Source organism: Morchella sextelata, assembly GCF_020137385.1.
Source record: "Morchella sextelata strain SCLS chromosome Unknown scls_7, whole genome shotgun sequence".
NCBI classification, from domain to species: Eukaryota; Fungi; Ascomycota; class Pezizomycetes; order Pezizales; family Morchellaceae; genus Morchella; species Morchella sextelata.
The window spans coordinates 333,297-352,611 of NW_025408622.1; the positions used below are offsets into that span (position 1 = coordinate 333,297).

At 44.8% G+C, this 19,315-nt stretch overlaps 5 protein-coding genes across 5 annotated transcripts; all 5 read left to right on the forward strand.

Annotated features, from left to right (window-relative positions):
* Nucleotides 1–702: 702 nt before the first annotated feature.
* H6S33_011768 (uncharacterized protein) lies at nt 703–1,362 on the forward strand (the record flags this gene model as incomplete). Its single annotated transcript, XM_044843657.1, has 4 exons — nt 703–785; nt 840–1,013; nt 1,122–1,188; nt 1,270–1,362. 4 exons carry the CDS (start codon nt 703–705, stop codon nt 1,360–1,362), a joined length of 417 nt encoding a protein of 138 aa, XP_044695436.1.
* Nucleotides 1,363–2,938: 1,576 nt separating this feature from the next.
* On the forward strand, nt 2,939–4,455 carry H6S33_011769 (uncharacterized protein; the record flags this gene model as incomplete). Its single annotated transcript, XM_044843658.1, has 2 exons — nt 2,939–3,385; nt 3,439–4,455. The coding sequence occupies 2 exons, from the start codon at nt 2,939–2,941 to the stop codon at nt 4,453–4,455; spliced, it is 1,464 nt and encodes a 487-aa protein (XP_044695437.1).
* Nucleotides 4,456–9,734: 5,279 nt separating this feature from the next.
* H6S33_011770 (uncharacterized protein) lies at nt 9,735–10,880 on the forward strand (the record flags this gene model as incomplete). The annotated part of the gene is made up of 9 exons (XM_044843660.1): nt 9,735–9,845; nt 9,925–9,955; nt 10,034–10,085; nt 10,146–10,181; nt 10,275–10,309; nt 10,383–10,394; nt 10,470–10,528; nt 10,733–10,800; nt 10,859–10,880. The coding sequence occupies 9 exons, from the start codon at nt 9,735–9,737 to the stop codon at nt 10,878–10,880; spliced, it is 426 nt and encodes a 141-aa protein (XP_044695438.1).
* A 647-nt stretch (nt 10,881–11,527) lies between these two features.
* On the forward strand, nt 11,528–12,790 carry H6S33_011771 (uncharacterized protein; the record flags this gene model as incomplete). Its single annotated transcript, XM_044843661.1, has 4 exons — nt 11,528–11,694; nt 11,769–12,014; nt 12,080–12,501; nt 12,561–12,790. The coding sequence occupies 4 exons, from the start codon at nt 11,528–11,530 to the stop codon at nt 12,788–12,790; spliced, it is 1,065 nt and encodes a 354-aa protein (XP_044695439.1).
* Nucleotides 12,791–16,554: 3,764 nt separating this feature from the next.
* Nucleotides 16,555–18,050, forward strand: H6S33_011772 (uncharacterized protein; the record flags this gene model as incomplete). The annotated part of the gene is made up of 7 exons (XM_044843662.1): nt 16,555–16,713; nt 16,777–16,881; nt 16,958–17,222; nt 17,301–17,418; nt 17,472–17,539; nt 17,612–17,642; nt 17,747–18,050. The coding sequence occupies 7 exons, from the start codon at nt 16,555–16,557 to the stop codon at nt 18,048–18,050; spliced, it is 1,050 nt and encodes a 349-aa protein (XP_044695440.1).
* Nucleotides 18,051–19,315: the final 1,265 nt, after the last annotated feature.

Below are 19,315 nucleotides of genomic sequence, written 5' to 3' on the forward strand. Positions count from 1 at the left end.
GTTTGGTCTAACTGATTATATGACGTCGCGGCGAGGGTTCATGAAGTCGAATGTGGTTCTGAGGTAAGTTCCGGGGTTTGAAGCTTCAAGAGGCTGCGTAGAGTTACCAAAGCATGTGGCGGTGATCACCTGGGCTCTGCTAAGTGTGGCGGGGCTTTTTTTTTTTGCGCTGCTCTTCCCTGCTTTGCCTCTTGACATCCTGACGTTGTTGGCCAAGCCTTCTTTCTTCTCTATCGAGTCTCTCTGCTCATGATCAGTTTGAGTTCCAGCCTGAATCTTGTCAACATCTGCATGTATTCACACTCGTAAATCAATATCCACATCACCCCTTCTTCTTCTTCTTCTTCTACACACATCCTGCAGAGTAATATCTTCCTCGTTTCTCTTGTTCTTCTTTTGCGAGTGTTTCCCGTCTCTGATCTCCAGTGCCTCCCTCCTGCAGCCTTGCCTCTTTTACTTGGGCTAGAACTTCCCCTCCCGCTCGGACCTCCCCCTGTCTAACCCGTGCGCTCTTTCACCGCCCGCAGATCTGTTCTTTTCACTTTTCCTCGGTGGTCTTCGTCCTTCCCGCGCCCGTTTTACCTCTCTCACTCGACCATCACTCACCTTACTCCTCATACATCTGACGACTTCTTCTAACGTCCTGTACGCGATTACGACTCTTTTTAACGCTCTTCTCCAACTACCACAACCGCCCCAATGATGTCCGGTGAAGCATGGCTGTACCTCCTCTCGGTATTACTCAATGCCGTCAACCTATTCCTTCAGGTCTTCTTTACTATCATGTGAGGAATCATTATCTGGCCTTTTCTTAGTCACCGTGCTAACGAGCGAATAAGGTACTCGGACCTAGAATGCGATTACATCAATCCCATCGATCTATGCAACCGCCTCAACACCTACATCATCCCTGAAGCTGCCGTGCACGGATTTCTCACTCTGCTATTCCTCATCAACGGATACTGGGTTGCACTGGTCCTGAACTTGCCGTTGTTGGCATTCAACATCAAGAAGTATGTGTTCCCTTTCCTTCCTACCTTGCGGCGGCTCCTCCGGTAGATAAGCGGCCACGTTGGAGTTTTCCTTGTAAGGCGAGAGAGATAGGAACTAACCAAAAATAGAATCCTCGACAACGCGCACCTTCTCGATGCAACGGAAATCTTCAGGACCCTGAACAAGCACAAGAAGGTTTGCCGCACCCTATTGGATCTTTTCCATGGATACCCTATTTTAGCATGTGACTAATTTTGAAATTCCCCGCGACAATAGGAATCTTTCATCAAGCTCGGTTTCCATCTCGTAATGTTCTTCTTCTACCTTTACAGCATGATCGTCGCCCTCATTCGCGACGAGACCAACTAAGAACCTTACGAACCTTTCTTGCTTGGGATCGCCGGAGTTGGTTGGGGATAGTACTATTCAAATACCAAAAGAAAAGGTCTCGGACGATTAGGATTTATTGAAAAGGGTTCAGGGAGGAATGGATTGGAGACGAGTTAGAAGACTCGATGTAGCGGATATGCGAATACGAATATATTGGACGGTTTAGGAGGACACTGGACTGGAGGTGGGGAGTTAATACAGAATTTCCTCTCTCTCTTTGGGAGCAGGGAAAGGATTTGGGATGATATTGCTGTATAGACACATCTATTGCTGCTATTTTACCTTTCTACTCTATCGCGACTGCTTTTTTGCCATGTTTGGAGCAGGGGTGGCGGGGTTTTCTCTCGTACTGTTTAGGTGTCTCTTTCTTTGTATTCGCGCGCAGTACTCATTATTCTAGTTTCATTTATGCATGTGGTTATTATTTCTTTCGTTTTTCACCCCTTCTTCTTGAAAGATGATTATTTTGCCAGTAAACGGAGTGTGGTCAGGAAAATTTGGGGATTGGGTTGGGCTAGGCTGGATCAGGTTAAGGTCGATTTAATGTGAACGTTCTATTGGAATTCTACCTTTGGGTGCGCGTTTTTTGAAGTCTTTTGATCATTTGATGTCGCGGAACTTGCATGTGGTTGGTGGATGTACGCGAGTGATTTCTTGTGATGGGACTATCAGGTGGCCATTCCGCAGAATGGGTAGGAGGACAGAACGGGAGGGAATGTGATAGGAGGGGATGGGATGGAAGGGAATGGCATGGGAGGGTGTTCATATGTATGTATATACTTAAATGTATCATAGGCGACATACATGTAGTGGTCGAACACAACAAGTCTTAGGCTACATGGCCCAAGAATTACAGAGCTTGAGTGCCCATGCAAAAGAGTTTGAATTATAAATCAGGGAATACCACTCTGTTTCCTACAGAGATTCCTGTATTTGACTGGATACAAGTTACTTGCGGGCCGTAATATTCAGAGTAAGCAAACCCTAAACCAAGCAAATAGTACGCTCCCGCAAATTCTTCAATACTTTGGCCTCAATCTTGTGACTTTTTTTACAGTTTTCACAGGCTAACTTTGAATGTAGGTTATAATGATAGGGTCTGGAGGACATCTGGCTAGACGAAATACCAATTATGCTCCGCTAGTGTAGTATCCTTTGTGGCTAGTGTACAAATTAGTGGTTTGGTGACGTTGCTGGTAACATGTAGCCACCGGTACATATGCTCGATATTATTTTGCTCTCCTCCCTCCGCACCCATCATACCTCTTAAGCCATCACCCCCCAATCTGTACTATCTCACTATCTCCAACTCTTCAGCCCTACAACCTTCCAGCCTTCCAACCCTCACAACTGTACGATAGGAACGAGGATCACTCGCTCCTTTCACTCTCGTAGCATTGGCCCAATTGCACACGGGGGTAGAACCAATCAAGCCTTAAACGCCCAAAACGTCTTTCGCAGCCTAGGCCTAACTGGTCAACTTCTCGAACCATCCACCCAGGCATCTATAGATGCTGTAGCAAATAGTCGACCTCCTATCACAATAAATACAACCATGGTTGGGAAACGATCCCGTCCAGAGAGCCCTTCGGGCCCCTCGACCGACTCCCTTGGTGCGCTCGCGCAGTCCACACCATCTACAGCAAAAAGTCCTTTTTCATTCAAAATCCCAAACGTCAAATCGCCAGTGCATCAGAAAAAGGTGTTAACTAAGGGGATGGGCATGAAGGGCGAGGATAGACTTGTTAAAATGAAACTCGAAGAACCAGATGATGCCGAAAGACCCTTTGTAGAATCTGTCACCAAGAAAGAAGTCCTGGAATATGCCGAAGTTGACCTAGGAGTCCCGGGGTATGTCGACATCAAGCAGGAGGTCCCAGATCAGCTTGAAATTAAGCAAGAGATCTCAGATCACCTTGAAATCAAGCAAGGAGTGTTGGGATATCTTGATGATAGACATGAAGACTTAGAAAGTTTTGACATCAAATTAGAAATTCCAGTGGTAAGATCAAAAGCCAAAATACTGTAAAATATACTAATAGGCATTAAATACAGGAATGTCAGGAAAAGAAGCTGCCTACTCTTATATACGACTTGATTAATGTATTCTTATCAAAAAAGAATTACAAAATCACCACGATGGTAGAAGACAAACCTTGCGTCGTCATCCGAGCTTTGAAATATGTTATGGGAACGTTGTCCGAAATGCCTGGATTAGGTACAGGGGGATCTTTAACGCTCACCACGGCGAAAAATACAGCCGATGAGATATGCAACCGTATATCTATACCTACTAACGAGAGGATGATTTACTGCTGTATATTCTGCAATTGGTACGACGATGGCCTTGGCTTTGAGGAGTTATTTGACCACATAGAGGCCCAGCATCACCATGAACGACAATGGCATGGAAATTGGCGTTCAGCATCATGGCCTAAAATCTTACCAATTCGGTGCGCAGCGACGGTTCCGCACCGAGATGAGGGATTTAGAATTGTTACAGAGAATATGAGAGACATTGTTTGGAAGATGAACGAGTTCCGAATGACGCACATTTACCAACGCCTAGCATTATGGTTCCGCCTTAGTCTCGACTGGTATATCAAGTTTGACGGATTCAAGGAGCCACACTGTGAATCATTCTTTCGATGCGCTCTATTCATACAAAGAGATACCGAGCACTCCATATTTAAAGCAATTCAGTGCAATCTCTGCGGCAGTAGCAGCAGCAATTACGGTACTAGGCGATGGAACATTTATGATTTGAAACGACACTTTAAATACGCTCATGCTCGAGACGAAGAGTTCGGAATATGGATGTACAAAATGATTGGGCTTCCTCCAGACCGAAATCTTTCTAGCTTTGGGGAGGAAATTACCGATGAAGACACTAGGAAACAATGGCTTGAATTGTGGAAATTATCGGGCGAGGGGCTGGAAATTCTGGAAGGTTTGAGGAAAGCCAGGGAGGTGAAGCTAGCTGGTGAACACGCTGTTTCTGCTATGCCATTTGCTGGTTACGATGAGAAACATATACTATGGCACCCGGATGATATGCTGACACAGGTGTGAGGAACTGTAGAGAGTTGCACTTGTCAAGAGTATCAGAAAATCTTAGGACAGAGAGCTGAATCGTGCTCTGATTTACAGCATTATCTTCACATAGTCCTAGTTAATTAATGGCTCAGTTGTTCAATTGTTCGTTCAAATGCAGACGACCTAGCTGCAGCTGCAGCCCACAAGTGCTAGCGATAAACCGAGCTCCATCACTCCCTGTAATCCCAAATAATAGTGAAAATTATGTACTCGCGGGTCCGGTTTTTTTTTTTTTTTTTCGTTTAATTCATTAATTGATCGCGGGTCCGGTTAGTTAAGTCTTGAGAAATTTTGTGAGGTCGTTGCGGCCAATGATTGTCAGGGCTTAATAAACGCATGAGTAAAATAGGGAAATAATTCTTTGGAGTTTGTCTTACTTGAACTATAGTTTGTAGGTATCGCCGGAGGGTGCAGTGTGTCAGTTTTAATGAGAGAACAGCTTTTTATTTGTTAGTTGCTCCATACATGTACGCAGTAAATATTCAGACCCATCTAGCACGTTGTCCTGGGCCGGCCAAATACGTGGAGACCTCGGCATATCTTTTAGGATTATATCAATAGAAATTGTGCGTGTGACATGACTTAGCAGAGGTATATTAATTTCTATCCGGACTTATCCTTTTGTCAACTTGCTCGGTCAAGAGTTAGTTCAGTATATACATAGCAGTGAATCTTTTTACAGACTTCCACCACTTGTATCAAAGAATTGTGCATATCAGTATACCACAGCTAGACCCACCGAATAATTCAAGAGCCAGTTGCAAACAATGCTCTTGGTGAATCGTGGGTCGGTGACAGGAAATGGTCTCAATAAATACCAAGGGGGTAGTACAACCTTTTTCTATAGAATTTACTACGTGTAGGTAACTTCGCTATAGGTGATATTTGCTTGCCAGAGCCTCCAGTTTTCTTGGCCTTTTAGAGTACAGGACAGTCTGGTATGAAGGGACGGGGGAGTATACTAGGCCAGCTGGTTTAGTTGGCCCGCCCATCTGTCCAAGGTTAATGTGTACATGTACTATCGGCACATCAAATATAAGCGGTTGTATCCCCGCTGGTTCCCCATAGGGCCCGATAGAACTCCGCCCGCTTCGGTCATAATTAATGAATTAAACAAAAAAAAAAAAAAAGCCCGCTTCGGTCATGAACAATCACTCGGATATCTTGGCAAAACCGCGTTCCAACCTTTACATGCCCAAAGTTCTGTCTCTTGCCCCGACTTCCTATGATTCTGATTGGTCAATAATCGGGTGTGAGATTTGGGTGGGGTTTTGAGTGATTCGGGATCTTTTTTGCGGTTCCGCTGCATCAACCCATGAATACATATATGTAATTCCGGGGGCTCTTTAAGAACCCCGGTTTAAAAACACATAGTGTGGAATGAGATAATATTTTCCGGGTTATAACTAGTAATAAGAGAGTATTTAGACGGAGTTTTCTACCTTTTCCTGGTGAATTATTTCGTATTTTTGGTAAATATGGAATTGAGATCTGAATTCCGGAAAAGGCACTCGGGCAGGCAATTTTACCTCCGACATGAGAAGTCACAAAAGGCATAGTATTCCGGAAAGATATTTTGATACCCTTAATTTGATCACTGAAATTGCTACTTTTTTTAACCCATAGGCCGGAGAGGAGTTGAATAATTTACTGTTGGCATTGCCATATGGGGGTGGTTTAGTGCCGAAGAAGCTGCACGAGGTACGAACCTTGGCGCCAAGGAGTTTGGCTGGGTACGAGACAGGCCCAAAGTGATCCTCCGAACTCTATGGCTATAAAAGGTTTTATAATATTTTCAATTCCTGGTGGCCTTTTATTGTCCCGGGAAAAGGTCACTGGGCTGAGCTAGATCTGAAGTTATAATAATCAGCTTCGTTTGAGATAGATAATATAATTTCAACCCGAGTTTGCCCATCACATCTTAGCTTATTCGGCCAGGCCAATATTAGCCCAGTCGGAGCCCTGTAACTGTGATATTGAAAGGGTTTCAACACTGGAAGGTAGAGTATCCATTTTCGACAAAGGCGGACCTCATCTCGAGGCAACTAAAGTCCTGCTCTGGCACATTCGTACACGCGCCCCTGCCCCACAAATTGTCTCCGACGTTCAGGAAACAACGGTACCTAAATGTAGTGTCTGTTGTGTTCTGGTTATAATTAATTCATCTGATAATCTTGTTTAGTTCTAGAAGACTGCGGGTTGACGAGTGAATTTGCATGAATCGTTTTATCTAGGAATGGAGCAGATCGTCCAAGTTTTGACTGGACTATTGTATCTTAACGAACGTGAACTCGATCACCTGAACTGTATCCAGACCTTCGAGTGGTCTTACGGAGTTGATGGTAATCGGCGGCGATCCTTCGGCCATATTAATATTCTCATCACCGGTCCCGATATCTTTTTGTGAGAATACGAACATTTATTGGTCAACTAAATAGGGCATCCTTTTCTCGATAGCTAATTATAGATATGTGTATAGCTTATCCCAGTGTTGTACATTCGAATATTTGCTCTGTGGCCTATCAGTTCATTGTTGAGTTTACGAATAGGGCATTCCAGGAAAAGCCCTTCGTGATCAGATCATGATCATATGAGTGGATAGCGCTATTCTTGATCGAATAGAGCATGGTGCGCAGCCTGGGAATTGACGAAATTCTCAAGCCGGGATTGAAAAGACCCCTAGTTTGGAACTATATTCTATTGTAGTCTCTAGGAAGTGGGTTATAGAACATATATCGAAAGGTTTTTTGGGCGGTAGCAAAGGTTTACCTACAATAGGGCGTCAAGTGAATGCTTGGCTGGGCGTCAGAAGTCTAGCACGAAGATAACACATGTCACGGTACCACCCTGGCCTTACCCTCAATTGATGAAGGCCGTCACTTTTCCTACATGTCTGTCACGGTCGTCCCGTTACCAACGTTAACCCTGGAAACAGCATGGGTTACGTATGGCATATGCTGTGGCACTTGAACACGTTCCACAGCCAATGCAAACACATGTCCTACTTTGAACCCGTAGGACACTATGGACCACCCATCCGAACTTCTACACTTCACTTCATTCAATATAATCTCTCAGATGTCATCTAACCTCCCTTTTTCATTTGCATCACTTGAGCCAAGAAGATCTTTCTCACTCGTTCAACGTTCTCTCGCACGACTGATACGCACGATAAAATTCGGCCGAGAGATATGCATGTATAGACAATACCAAAAGATCCGAGGATGTGATCCGGAAGAGATACGTGCCGTTTGTTCGTCCTCGTAGACCCTATCGACCGCATATATCTTCAATATACACGTGCATATCCGGCCACCGATAAATCCGTACCAGCGATACGTTGTCTGCATGCAACAAGTTTTGGCGCTTCATTTACGTTGTAATTGTGTGTGGACTTCGTTCCGACTGATGAATAGTTACACTGTTCCGGCTATACTGGTTGGGATAGAACCTTCGTCTGAAAAGTGTAGACTACTCGTACAGGGCTTCTTAGCATGACTACCAAAATTCCGTGTATAAGTTTCTAGTAGTTGAGTCAGCATATCTAGCAAGAGATCTCCTTGTATTCAAAATTACTAACACTCAGCATACTTCCTATAATTCCTACTATTTCCGAGAGTTCCCCGTACATAGCAGCCGGCGCTGACAGCTGACGTTCAAACCAGTGTGGGCACCCAGTACTCTACATGGTACATACGATGTCTCAATTATCTGAGGAGGGTTCAAAGAACCCATAATTCTGGCTGGACTATTTCTGAAGAGTTGATATCGAGACACGAGAGCTCGCGATTGGTATCATGATCAGGATCGGACGAACTTTCCGCCAACTCTTCGGCTGTTTACCACGGTCAACCAGGTTTTTGAGTATCATGCAGCTGCAGTCAGGCTGTTATCATACCCGGGGCAACAACCCTGTGCTAAATCATTCTCGACTTGATGCTGGATTTTCAAACTTTAGATGTATTAGGATCACTACGTGCATGACTTTGGCATCTTTGGAGATCTGATACCTTGGTCCGCATGGGCTTCATGTTCGTCTCAGATGGCTGCATCCACCTGCACCAGTTTGGTGATTTGTTAGTATGTACAAACTGACCTTAACTACAAAGCATATTTCGTGCCTTAAAACTGCATCTCTATTAAGCTTTCTCTACCAATCAATAGATTATACGTGATAGTGGCTTGTGAGGCTACCTATTTGTGATCTGTGAGTGGTAAGTTGATCCTCTCCCCTCATCGGTGAGTGATTTCTTTTGGGAGTGCCTTTGCCGACTCACTTTCGATATTTGAGTTTGTGATATTTGAAATAGATAATGCACATGTCAAGCTCATCACTTAACGGCTTGTTTCAGTCTTTCGGCATCAAGCCGTTCCCCAACCTTTGTCGATCATCACCTGATTTAATTACAAGAGGCATGGGGCGTGGCGGTTTCGTGCGTCTTGAATTGAGCCACCAACCAAGGGTTATTCCTTGTACAATGTAGTTTGTATCTATTCTGTCTCTCAACTAAACCTGGGCAAAAGGTAAGTAGGCAGACGCTGAAGAGCTTTAGTCCCATGATTACGCCTCGAGGATTCTAGTAGCTGCGCCCCAAAAGACCCGAGCTTGAATTCAAGGCTTAATATTAATCTTAGCTCCATAGATGTGTTGTATCGCCATGGCTTTGTTGATGTCTAGATGCTCCGCTAACTTGTATTTCGTCCGGTTTATTTGTGGTACATTCCATGGCCGCAAAATAGTTATTAGCCTTGAAGGCTTGTTACAAGGTAGCTGCTTTGCACATTATTCATGTTTTATCAGCATTAGAGATGGCAAGGGACGTAATATGTTTATTACGGGACCGCAAATAGGTTTGGTTACCAATGAAGTGAGTTTTCGTAGTACTAACCATCGTGGTGCAACGGTATTGACAAACTTGGCATGTAAACTATATTAGCGCCCGGCAACAAACAATACCGGCGTCGGCGTAATAAAAATCCCCACCGAACTACTATTAGATTTATTTAATATATTTTGCATAACTTGGCACCGATAATACCTCTCGGAAACTTCAGCGTAGTTCACTTTATGAAATATTCACGGGCAGCCGAGATACATATTCAACGGCATGAAATCCGTTACTGATGACACTCGATCTGGGACGTCTATGTGACGCCCGTCTAGATCTCAGCTTTTTCTGATTCAGGCTAAGGCTTCCATATCAGGGTTTTTTTATGAAGTTTATTTTCCATCACAAGGCCAACAAGGAGTCATTATGAGAACCCAGCTCAGAGAGTACCTCGGATGGAGTTCCTGTGCAGCTATAGCCGCACAGTACAATTTGAATCTTATATCTTCATTTCCAGCCAAGCCCGAGTTCTTTATAGTCAGTGTTACATACAGTTGCGTATCTTGGAAAGCACTAGGACATTTTAGATAACCGAAAAAATTAACCGACACGTCAGTTGATTGTGTGGGCAGACGCAATCATAAAGGGTCACTCGCGATAGTTCAAAGTTCAGCTGCTAAAGTGGTAGAGAGATACGTGCTTGTTACACGCCCGTGTGAGAATAGCCACAAAATACTACGCTCTAAGTTCAAATAGTTACTATTATAAAATAGATATGTATTTACCTGGAAGAGCTGGGATGAGGGATCAAATTCTAGCTGGCTGATGCGGTAGCAGCGCGCAGGTGTGCCAATTCTCTATATTCTATATAAAGTACTACTGATTTCTTTTATTAGGATATATATGCTTTTCTAGATGATACGGGGCATTTCACATGCGGGGAACTAACTGGGGTGATCAAAGCAGGGCTTCCAGTACCCGGGTAGCTGTGATGAATATGAGTACCAAAGAGGCGCAGTATGCAGCCATGTCCTGATCGTGAGATCTTTTTAAGCTGGTACTAGACTCTTTGAGTATATTTTGTAGGTATGTATTTACAATGCCACACTCGTTACTGGTTGGCTATGGATGCTACACTAACTAGTTATCGGTAGGGTATAGATGGTGACCCAGTGCTCTACAAGGCATTCGATCTAGTATGCTATAGTAAGGAGATACACGTATGCATAATGTAGGTACAGTAAATATCTCAGTTAATTTTGAATTTGATTCTGCCGGCTTGCCGGGAGGACCTGGTAGGTACATGTAGGCATGTAGGCATGTAGGCATGTAGGGATTAGCAACTACGGTACTAATACTAGGGAGACTATAACTACATGTAGCTAATAGCTATAGTAGAGTACTTGATCTAGTCGTGATAATAGAGTACGGATACGCATACGCGTATTGAAGAGTATCTAGCTGCATGGTTACTATATGTGGTAGGAGGTAGGTATGTTGATACTATCCTCTCTACATGTCCCTACTTGTAATTGATGTACTCTATCTAGGTGCCCTAGAGTAGACGACTAGCTACAGCCTAGCCACGACCACTTGTAGTCACTGGATGTAAGCCTTCCCTTCTCCACTTTCCAACGCCTCATGTTCTATTTGAGAAGAAAGACTGATGATCAATTGTGCACAAAAGAAAAGTCTGTAGAATAGTAATCTCCGAAAAAGTAAAATTCAAAACATTGATACTCTACAGACTGTAGCTGGGGGGCACAGGATGGGCTCGGAACGGCGTAGCCGCAGACCAGATCGGTTCTTTCCCTCTCTTGTGCGCGTACCTACATTTCGGGAAGATTATACCACGCGTGATTTCTACTAAGAGTAGGGTAGGGTTGCACAACACCATGAACTGAAATTATCCGGCACCCGCGTTTGCGCCTGCAAAGAGATGACTTTGAGATAGACTCGACCTCACTAAACTAAAGTAAAAATATTACGACTAGAAGGAGAAAAAATACACAGAGACAGATGCTAGCCCGCCATTGCGCCCCGTGCGAAGAGGGGATTAGTTAATTCGGGGTATCTACCCAGAAGAAATTTCCTATAAAATGGTATAAGGAGATCGATTACTGGATAAGAAAGAAAGAAAGGTCTCAATCACAATAACGTCCACGGCCCGGAGTTATACAGTATATATTCATATCAGACTATATCTCCTTCTCCCAAATATGAAGACGATCAGTTTCAGTACCGCATTTCTCCTCATTGCAGGACTTGCGTCAACCGGCCTCGGCGCTCCTACTACTTCGAGACACATTGTTGCTCGTGGTGATAATAATGATGATGGAGACAACTCTTATGGGACATGCTCGAACCCCATTGTGAGGAAGGAATGGTATGTTATTTTTGGTTATTTCAAGCAACCACTCTTCCAGTGTTTGGGAGCTTTGACTGATTACTTGTTGGTAGGCGTGCTCTTACTACTGAACAGAAGTCCGATTACATAGATGCCGTCAAGTGTATGATGGCTCTGCCTGCTATCGACACTGCAAACGTCCCCGGGGCCGTTAGTAGGTTCGATGATTTCCAGGGCGGCCATATATTGGCAACAGAGTTCATCCACTATGTTGGGCAATTCTTGCCATGGCACAGATACTTTGTGTCCGTCTACGAAAAAGCGATCCGTGAAGAATGTGGCTGGACGCTCGGTCAACCGTGAGTACTCTCCATATATATTTTATTGTGTGGTTCATGACAGCTAAAAACAAAAACAAAACCAGATATTGGGACTGGACACAGGACTATCAGGATTGGCCCGGCTCGGAGATCTGGGATCCTACCACCGGCTTCGGTGGAAACGGCGTCTACGTCGATTGCCCCGAGGTAACTCTGACCTGCCTTCCCGGCGGAACCGGCGGCGGGTGTATCACCGACGGGCCGTTTGCCAACATTACCGTGCACATTGGGCCCGTGGATAGCCTTGACCGTAACGACCACTGCCTGTCCAGGGACTTCCACTCCCAGTACCCGGAGCAGTACTTTACACCCAGTGCCATGAATGCGACCATGAGTCTGCCCACATTCGACGAGTTCCGTCAGAGCTTGGAGGGACTCCTGAATGACATCAACCACGTTGGACAGCACGGTTCTGGCCATGGTGGAACAGGCGGTACGATGGTGGATCTTTTTTCTAGTCCTGGCGGTTAGTTCTTTCCCTTCCAACTCTAATCAGTGATTAGTACTGATGGCCGCGATATATAGACCCCCTGTTCTACCTTCACCACGGACAGCTCGATAGGCTCTGGTGGCAGTGGCAGAATATGAACATTGACGAGCGCCTGTATGAGATTGCGGGCCCGACAAGGAACTACACCGTTGCAAGCCCAAATGTCACGCTGGATTACATGCTTGATGTGGGTGTGCTAGCGGACCAGGTGCCCATTTATGATGTTATGGACATTGGGGGCTCCTTGTGCTATACTTACGAATAATCGATTGATGGAAATGAATATGGACATGGATATGGGTATGTGGTGGGGGGTAGCGAAGATAAATGTCTAATGAATTTTCTCTATTCATGTTTCTTTTTCTCTATAATGTCTACTATTGTATGTATGAAGTATGGATTATACTACATATTATCATGATTGCTGGTACGTACCCTACCAAGTATAATACTTACTTGCATCATATTATAACTACCATACTCTACCACACTCCCAAAATAAACGAACACCCTTTTAAAATTCGCAAAACAACACAAGACATCTTCCATCAAACCTCACCCGCGCCCACCGTGCGGGAAAGTGCAAACAAAAAAACGCAAAAACAAAAAAAAAAAAAAAAAACAGACCTCCATCCCCTGACATTAAGCTTTCCACACGGAAAGCTTGGGCTGAGGTAGCTCATGTTACCAGGCCATTGGGTCGATTACCTACATGAGCACTTCCTCAGCTAGTCTACTCGCCCACCCACCCACCCACACATGGACCATCGGTGAGCACAACAGCCCAAGGCCTATCTATCTATCCATACTACATGTATCTATCCTAGAAACCTCCATGTACTATAGCCAACCCCGGCTTTTGTAGAGTACATGTGTAGATCTCGGCGGCCCGAGCACGGGAGGTTAGGACACCTAGCAAGCTGATTAGAATCATCAGAGTGTGTACATGTATGATGATGTAGGTAGCGTAGCTGACTGTAGAGTAGCTAGCTAGCTTATGTATGTACTTGCAGCAGGCAAGAAGAACCTGAACATCGTTTTTCTGGTAGCAACCACTTTGACCCCTGCTAGCGCGTTTTTATGTTCAGGTTCTTGTTGCCTGTCGCGAGTAGCTGGTCTGCCTGCCTACTCTGGAGTAGGCAGCTACATGTACCGGGGGTTGAGGGTAAGTACTGAGAACCCCTTTTTGGGGAATTTTAAAAAGTGAGGGTTTGTAAAGGAATCTGATATAATTAAAATGACACTTGGCAGCCAAGCAGGTATTTGGACAGTCTGCCCCGCAGCTTTTGCAACGCAACCTCCTCAACCTCTTTTCTACTCCTGTTCTTTTCTACTCCTGTTCTTTTCTACTCCTGTTCTTTTCTACTCCTGTTCTTTTCGAACTTCACCAAAACTTCTTTGATAACTTCGAATCAGTACTCAGATGAACCTGTGAACAAGGGCTATTCAGTGGTTATTTTTTTGTATTTTTAGGAAAATATTTGCATTTTTAAGTGAAGATAGATAAAACGTCTCGGTATTTTTTTCCACCATATAAATTTTGAGGCCAAGGCCAAAATTCATTGGCTGCTTTTGGTTACCATGGGCGGTTCCCATACAAAATCAACCAATCCTTCAAGGCGTCTCGGTATTTAACGTGCACACCCGGTACTTTAGAGTACCAGAGTTGATGCATCGGCGGGACGGGTTTCGAATAGATGTGTGGGTGTGTGTGGGAGCGGATATACTAAGGCAAGGAAGGGAAGGGCAGGGCAGGGCCAGGGCTTATCCGTGGGTTTGTAGTAGCATAGGATAAAGTAGATGAAGGTACCGTACATATATGCGTAGGGCGAACGACGGATGTAGTATGTAGACAGATAGGACCATAGGGGTATAACGGGTGTTAACTGATACTAGCTAGCTACCTCTCTGAGTAATGAGCTACTCTACTCGTGACAGGCATGAAGTACCCGAATATGCAGCTGCAAGTTTTTGGTGTATTTTTGACTTCTAATCCAATGGAAATTGCAGATTAGGACGTGCATTTTCGGGTACTTGTTACCTGCTGCGAGTACTCTACTGGTTAATATTGTCGTGCTGACATCCGGAGGAGAGGAGAAGGAGGAGCAGGAGGAGCAAGAAGAGGAGGAGGGGAGGTTATCCTTCTTTCCAGTTAGCTACATGTATGTAGCTATTAAGCTAGAGCGTGTAGAAAGTTCCTCGACTTGACGTCGTGCAGATACTTGGCAAGCAGCTGGGTGGTGCATGTCGACACATTTAGGTTTAGATGCTTCTTTGCTTTACAATCCCCCCCTTCTAGATCACTTCAAGTTCCGCGCAGGCACGGCGGCGCCTACATGGAGAGCAGAGACAGTAGAGTACTCGTAACTTCCTAACGTTTTTGAACGCGACTGATATTGCATACCATACAAAAATACGCCAAGACCCTGATTTTGGGTGTGTGCAATAGTGGCCCAGTCCAAAAACGTCAGGAAACTACGAGTACTTTACCGCACAGCACAGACGGTACTCCAGCGACAGAAAGGAAAAAGAAAAAAGAAAAAAAACTCCGCTACTTATGGCTCGAGAAGCTATGGTGGGTAGGTGTGTAAACTTCGGCGTTTGTAGCCAATCAATCTATAGAAATTGGGAGATCTACTCCCATAATGGTACTAGCGCCTAGCCTAACGGTGGAATTTTCTCTAATTCCCATACAAAAAAGGTTCCTCTGAAGTTGACACACCCACCCCCTATGCCTTCTCGCGCCATACTTCCATGGCATATAAATTTAAAGGCTGAGGAGGATTCATTTCGGGCGCCATCAACCCGGACAACTGGTTCGTTCTCAATGGGGTAACGACTTCCGACGCGACATCAAGTACTCGTAGTTTCCTGGCGTTTTTGGACTGGGCCACTATTGCACACACCCAAAATCAGGGTCTTGGCGTATTTTTGTATGGTATGCAATATCAGTCGCGTTCAAAAACGTCAGGAAGTTACGAGTATGTAGCTATGTGCAACCGCATATCTACAAAGTAGGTACTCTACTGGGATTCTGGATGCTTGACCTGAGTCGAGTGTAATAGCACACCGGCTGTTGCAAGTTTTTTAGTACTCTACTCTACATTCAGCAGCAGCATACAGCATCAGCACCAGCAAGCAGTACGAAGGAGGTTATTTTACTTGCCTGCTTTACCACGTAGAGTAGGTTCCGGTTGAGACTCCGAACTCTGTCTATCTGGAGTTTATATTATTAGGACGGCTGGAAAAATAAGATCTTCCAGTATGTAGCTACATATGCCCCAAACGTGCAACAGCAACAGTTCAGAAGTCCTACGCGAGCCCGAGCTCGAGGTCTAAAGATGGTTTACACTGGCTGGTGCCTGCAATTGCAATTGCAATTGCAGTTTCCGATTTCCTCCGCCAGTAGTGTGCCACACAGTCCACCCAATCCGTGCATCCGTAATACATGTAGCTGTCGCTAAGCTTTCCTCCCAAAGCGCTCGAGCATCAGTTTTCTTTTGGGCCTCTTTCTCTGGGGTAAATTACGGCTTGATCCATCTTTTATTTCTCCCATCCCCCCCCATTGGCTTGGGTTGCTGTAAAAGTAGAGTGGGGTGAAATACCATACGATCTGATACATACCGGGATTTTAGAGTCGGGTGTCCGACCCAATAACTACCCATTTCCCTGCTTTCCTGAGAAAAGGTTGTGTGAGACCCCCGGGACCCCAATTAGCAGAGTTCCTAGGGCCCGGTGTGTCTCATGGGCCATACAACTTAATGCTGGGTCATGGATTTCGACTAAGGTTAAAAAGAACAAGAAAGCTATGTGGGTCGCATCATCGTTCGATTTTATTCCACTCTCTCGACACTTCTCTGGGAGTGTACGAGTGGGACTACCGGACGTTCGTTACAGGATACAGTTGCAGGAACAGCCACAGAGTTTACCATTAGCAGTTGTGGGAATTTCAAGCTCAAACGGAAGGAAGGAAGGAAGGAAGGAAGGATTGGAAGGATTGGAAGGGAGGAGACTAAAGAATAACGAAGGATGGGTGGCTATTATCATACTGACAGAGGCAATAAGCTTATGTCAGTAGCCTGTTTGTCGTTAGTGCTCGTCACGATAGTCGTTCCAGCTCGAGTCTGGGTGCGGTTGAGGATAGTTCGTTCTTTCGGCCCTGATGACTGGGCGGTTGTTATCGCGACTGTAAGTTTTCTCTGTTCATCTTTTCCTGGTGTGTTTTCTGGTGGTTAATTGGCCTATGTATAGATGTTTGGAAACTCATTCTGTATCCTTGTAGTGGTGGGTATGTTCTTTGGTTTTGGTGAACATATCGATAAAGTGCCCCCCAATGAATACAAAATTGGCTTAATGGTATACTAGACACCTTCTCCAATCCTAATATTAGTACAAGTACCTTTAAAGATTAACGAGAAGGAATCACCGCTAGATCAGCTGGATCACCCAACTCCTCTACATCCCCGGCGTCTGCATCGCCAAAATCAGCGTTTCCCTCTTCATTCGCCGTCTCTCGCCTTACAAAACTTACACAAAGATAGCCTGGTTCATAATCGTATTCATGGTGACTTACACAATAATGATGTTCTTTTTTATCCTGACGCAGTGTCACCCTTTCGGTCTTACATGGGACAAGAGCCTTCAGGGAAAATGCTTGTCGCCGCAATTCATGAGCATTTTGGCCTATGGACATAGCGGTAAGCTATATTACGCCTTCCCGCTAGACTTCACTTATTTAGTTTCCATACTAATATGATTGAGGACGCTTAATGTAGCGGCTAACATTACCACTGATTTTGCACTGTTGTTTTTGGTTATTGCTATGATGTGGAATGTGCAGATGCCGCGCAGACAGAAAATGGCGGTGTATGGCGTCTTTGGATTGGGCACTTTGTAATTCACCTGCCCGCCCCCCGCGTCTCTCAAGTTTTTCTAACCTATTCCAGTGCAAGCTTGGCGAGCGTCGTAAAATTTACACTTTCTGTCGATTTTGGAAAGAAGGGTGACTATCTCTGTAAGTGGATATCTGGTGATAATTAACAATATATCACATTGTACAAAGACATCTGCTAATAACACCTCATAGACGACATCAACGGTCTCGCAACCTGGTCCATGTATGTACTACTTACTACCCTTCACCCGCCCTCTCCCACCCTCGCTCCCACCCAGAAGTAGAGCTTAGCCCTATTCACATTCAAGCATGCTTACAACCCCCTAGAGTTGAGATACAAGCTGGCATCACCGCCAGCTCCCTTCCCACGATCAAACCTCTCTTCCGGAAATACTTCAAACGCGGCCTCAAATCGTCCGACGCTATCGCAAGCAATAGCAGCGAGCGCCCATACCCGCTACAATATTTGTCGCCAGTCTCGAGGAGCTTCCAGCACGACCTTGTCACGATGGACAGCGAGAGCGAGCAACATATTGTGAGTAGAGCCCCGGTGGGTGGCATGGATGCTTTGGAGTCGGGGGATGGGCAAATGCCAAGGACCGATTCGGGAAGAAAGTCTCTGGAACAGTAACATCCTTGGGTATGTAGTTAGGTTACGTATATAAGTTTTGGACGGCGGGATTCTTCTTTTAAGGCGTTTGGCGGAGTTTTGTGTGTGGTTAGGTTGTTATCGTTATTTCCTATGGTACGGTGAACATGAGCTGAGGACTTGAGTTCTCATATCTAATGTCAATTAGCTGCAGTGCATGCCTTAAGAATCACTAAGATACTTACTTTATTTACAATTGTATATGAAATAATAAAACTTCATTTGTAGAACTTCATGGATATTTGTTTGGGGCTTTACATGATATGGAAGACAAGATACATCCAGATCACCGAACACACAGTTTTTGACCAAATATTAGTACTGAGATCCTGTTTAGGAAGGTCCCTTATTATTAGTTTGGGATCGTTGAAATTAAGTTTCTGTTGGAACCCGTGATTAGAAATCAGCACATGCTGTTTGTTAATGTTTGTTTCTTAGCGTTGCCAGGGACGCATTATAACCCTAAACCTAAACAATGTCCCAAAAGATTCTAGAACGCCTTTATCTCCCGACCCGTGGGTGAAACAGACTTAGATGCTGTCAAACAGGTTTTTGTCTCGAATCGTGTTCGGCGTTGTTAAAAGAGGACTCAATTTTTTACTGGTCCAGATGTTGAACACGGATCGATTGAGGATTGCCCATTCGCCTATAATTATTGTCAGCTAGTAATAACTGGTGAGGCTTTTGAGGAACGAGCTTATTGGGACCGAAGGCTCCTCTGAGTGGGGGTATTTGCGACGGAGGACTGGATTCCAAGTGTAATATAACCGTTAGGAGCCGGTATATACTGCGCTATATGAGTTTTAGAGGTGTAAAGTGTTCGACCAAGTAATTGAATCAGATGTTCTCACTCGCCTGGCTTGGCGCCAAGAGCGAATCTTATTTCAATTGATTTGGTTTTGTCCTCGGGTGAACCCACCGCCAGCTTGAACTAATTAGGAAATGTTCAAGGGAGTAGCCATTAATTGATCTGAAAAAGTATCTGCGTGATCTGCGTGATCTGTCACGTATTTGTCAGTGGAACAGTGGCATGTCTCTGGGCGAGCTTTAACTAAAGTATCGACGACCATTATATTATGATATAGATCTACAGAGGCGTTTACTTACCTCCATCATACTGTTCGCAAGAAGCCGTGAGTTTCTGGATAGATGTAGTCCCGGCCATAAACCAGTAGTCAAAGCAGTCGTGTAGTTCATCTATCAGAAGAGTCATGTGGTTTGAAGGATATTTGAGGGTTAAAGTCCAC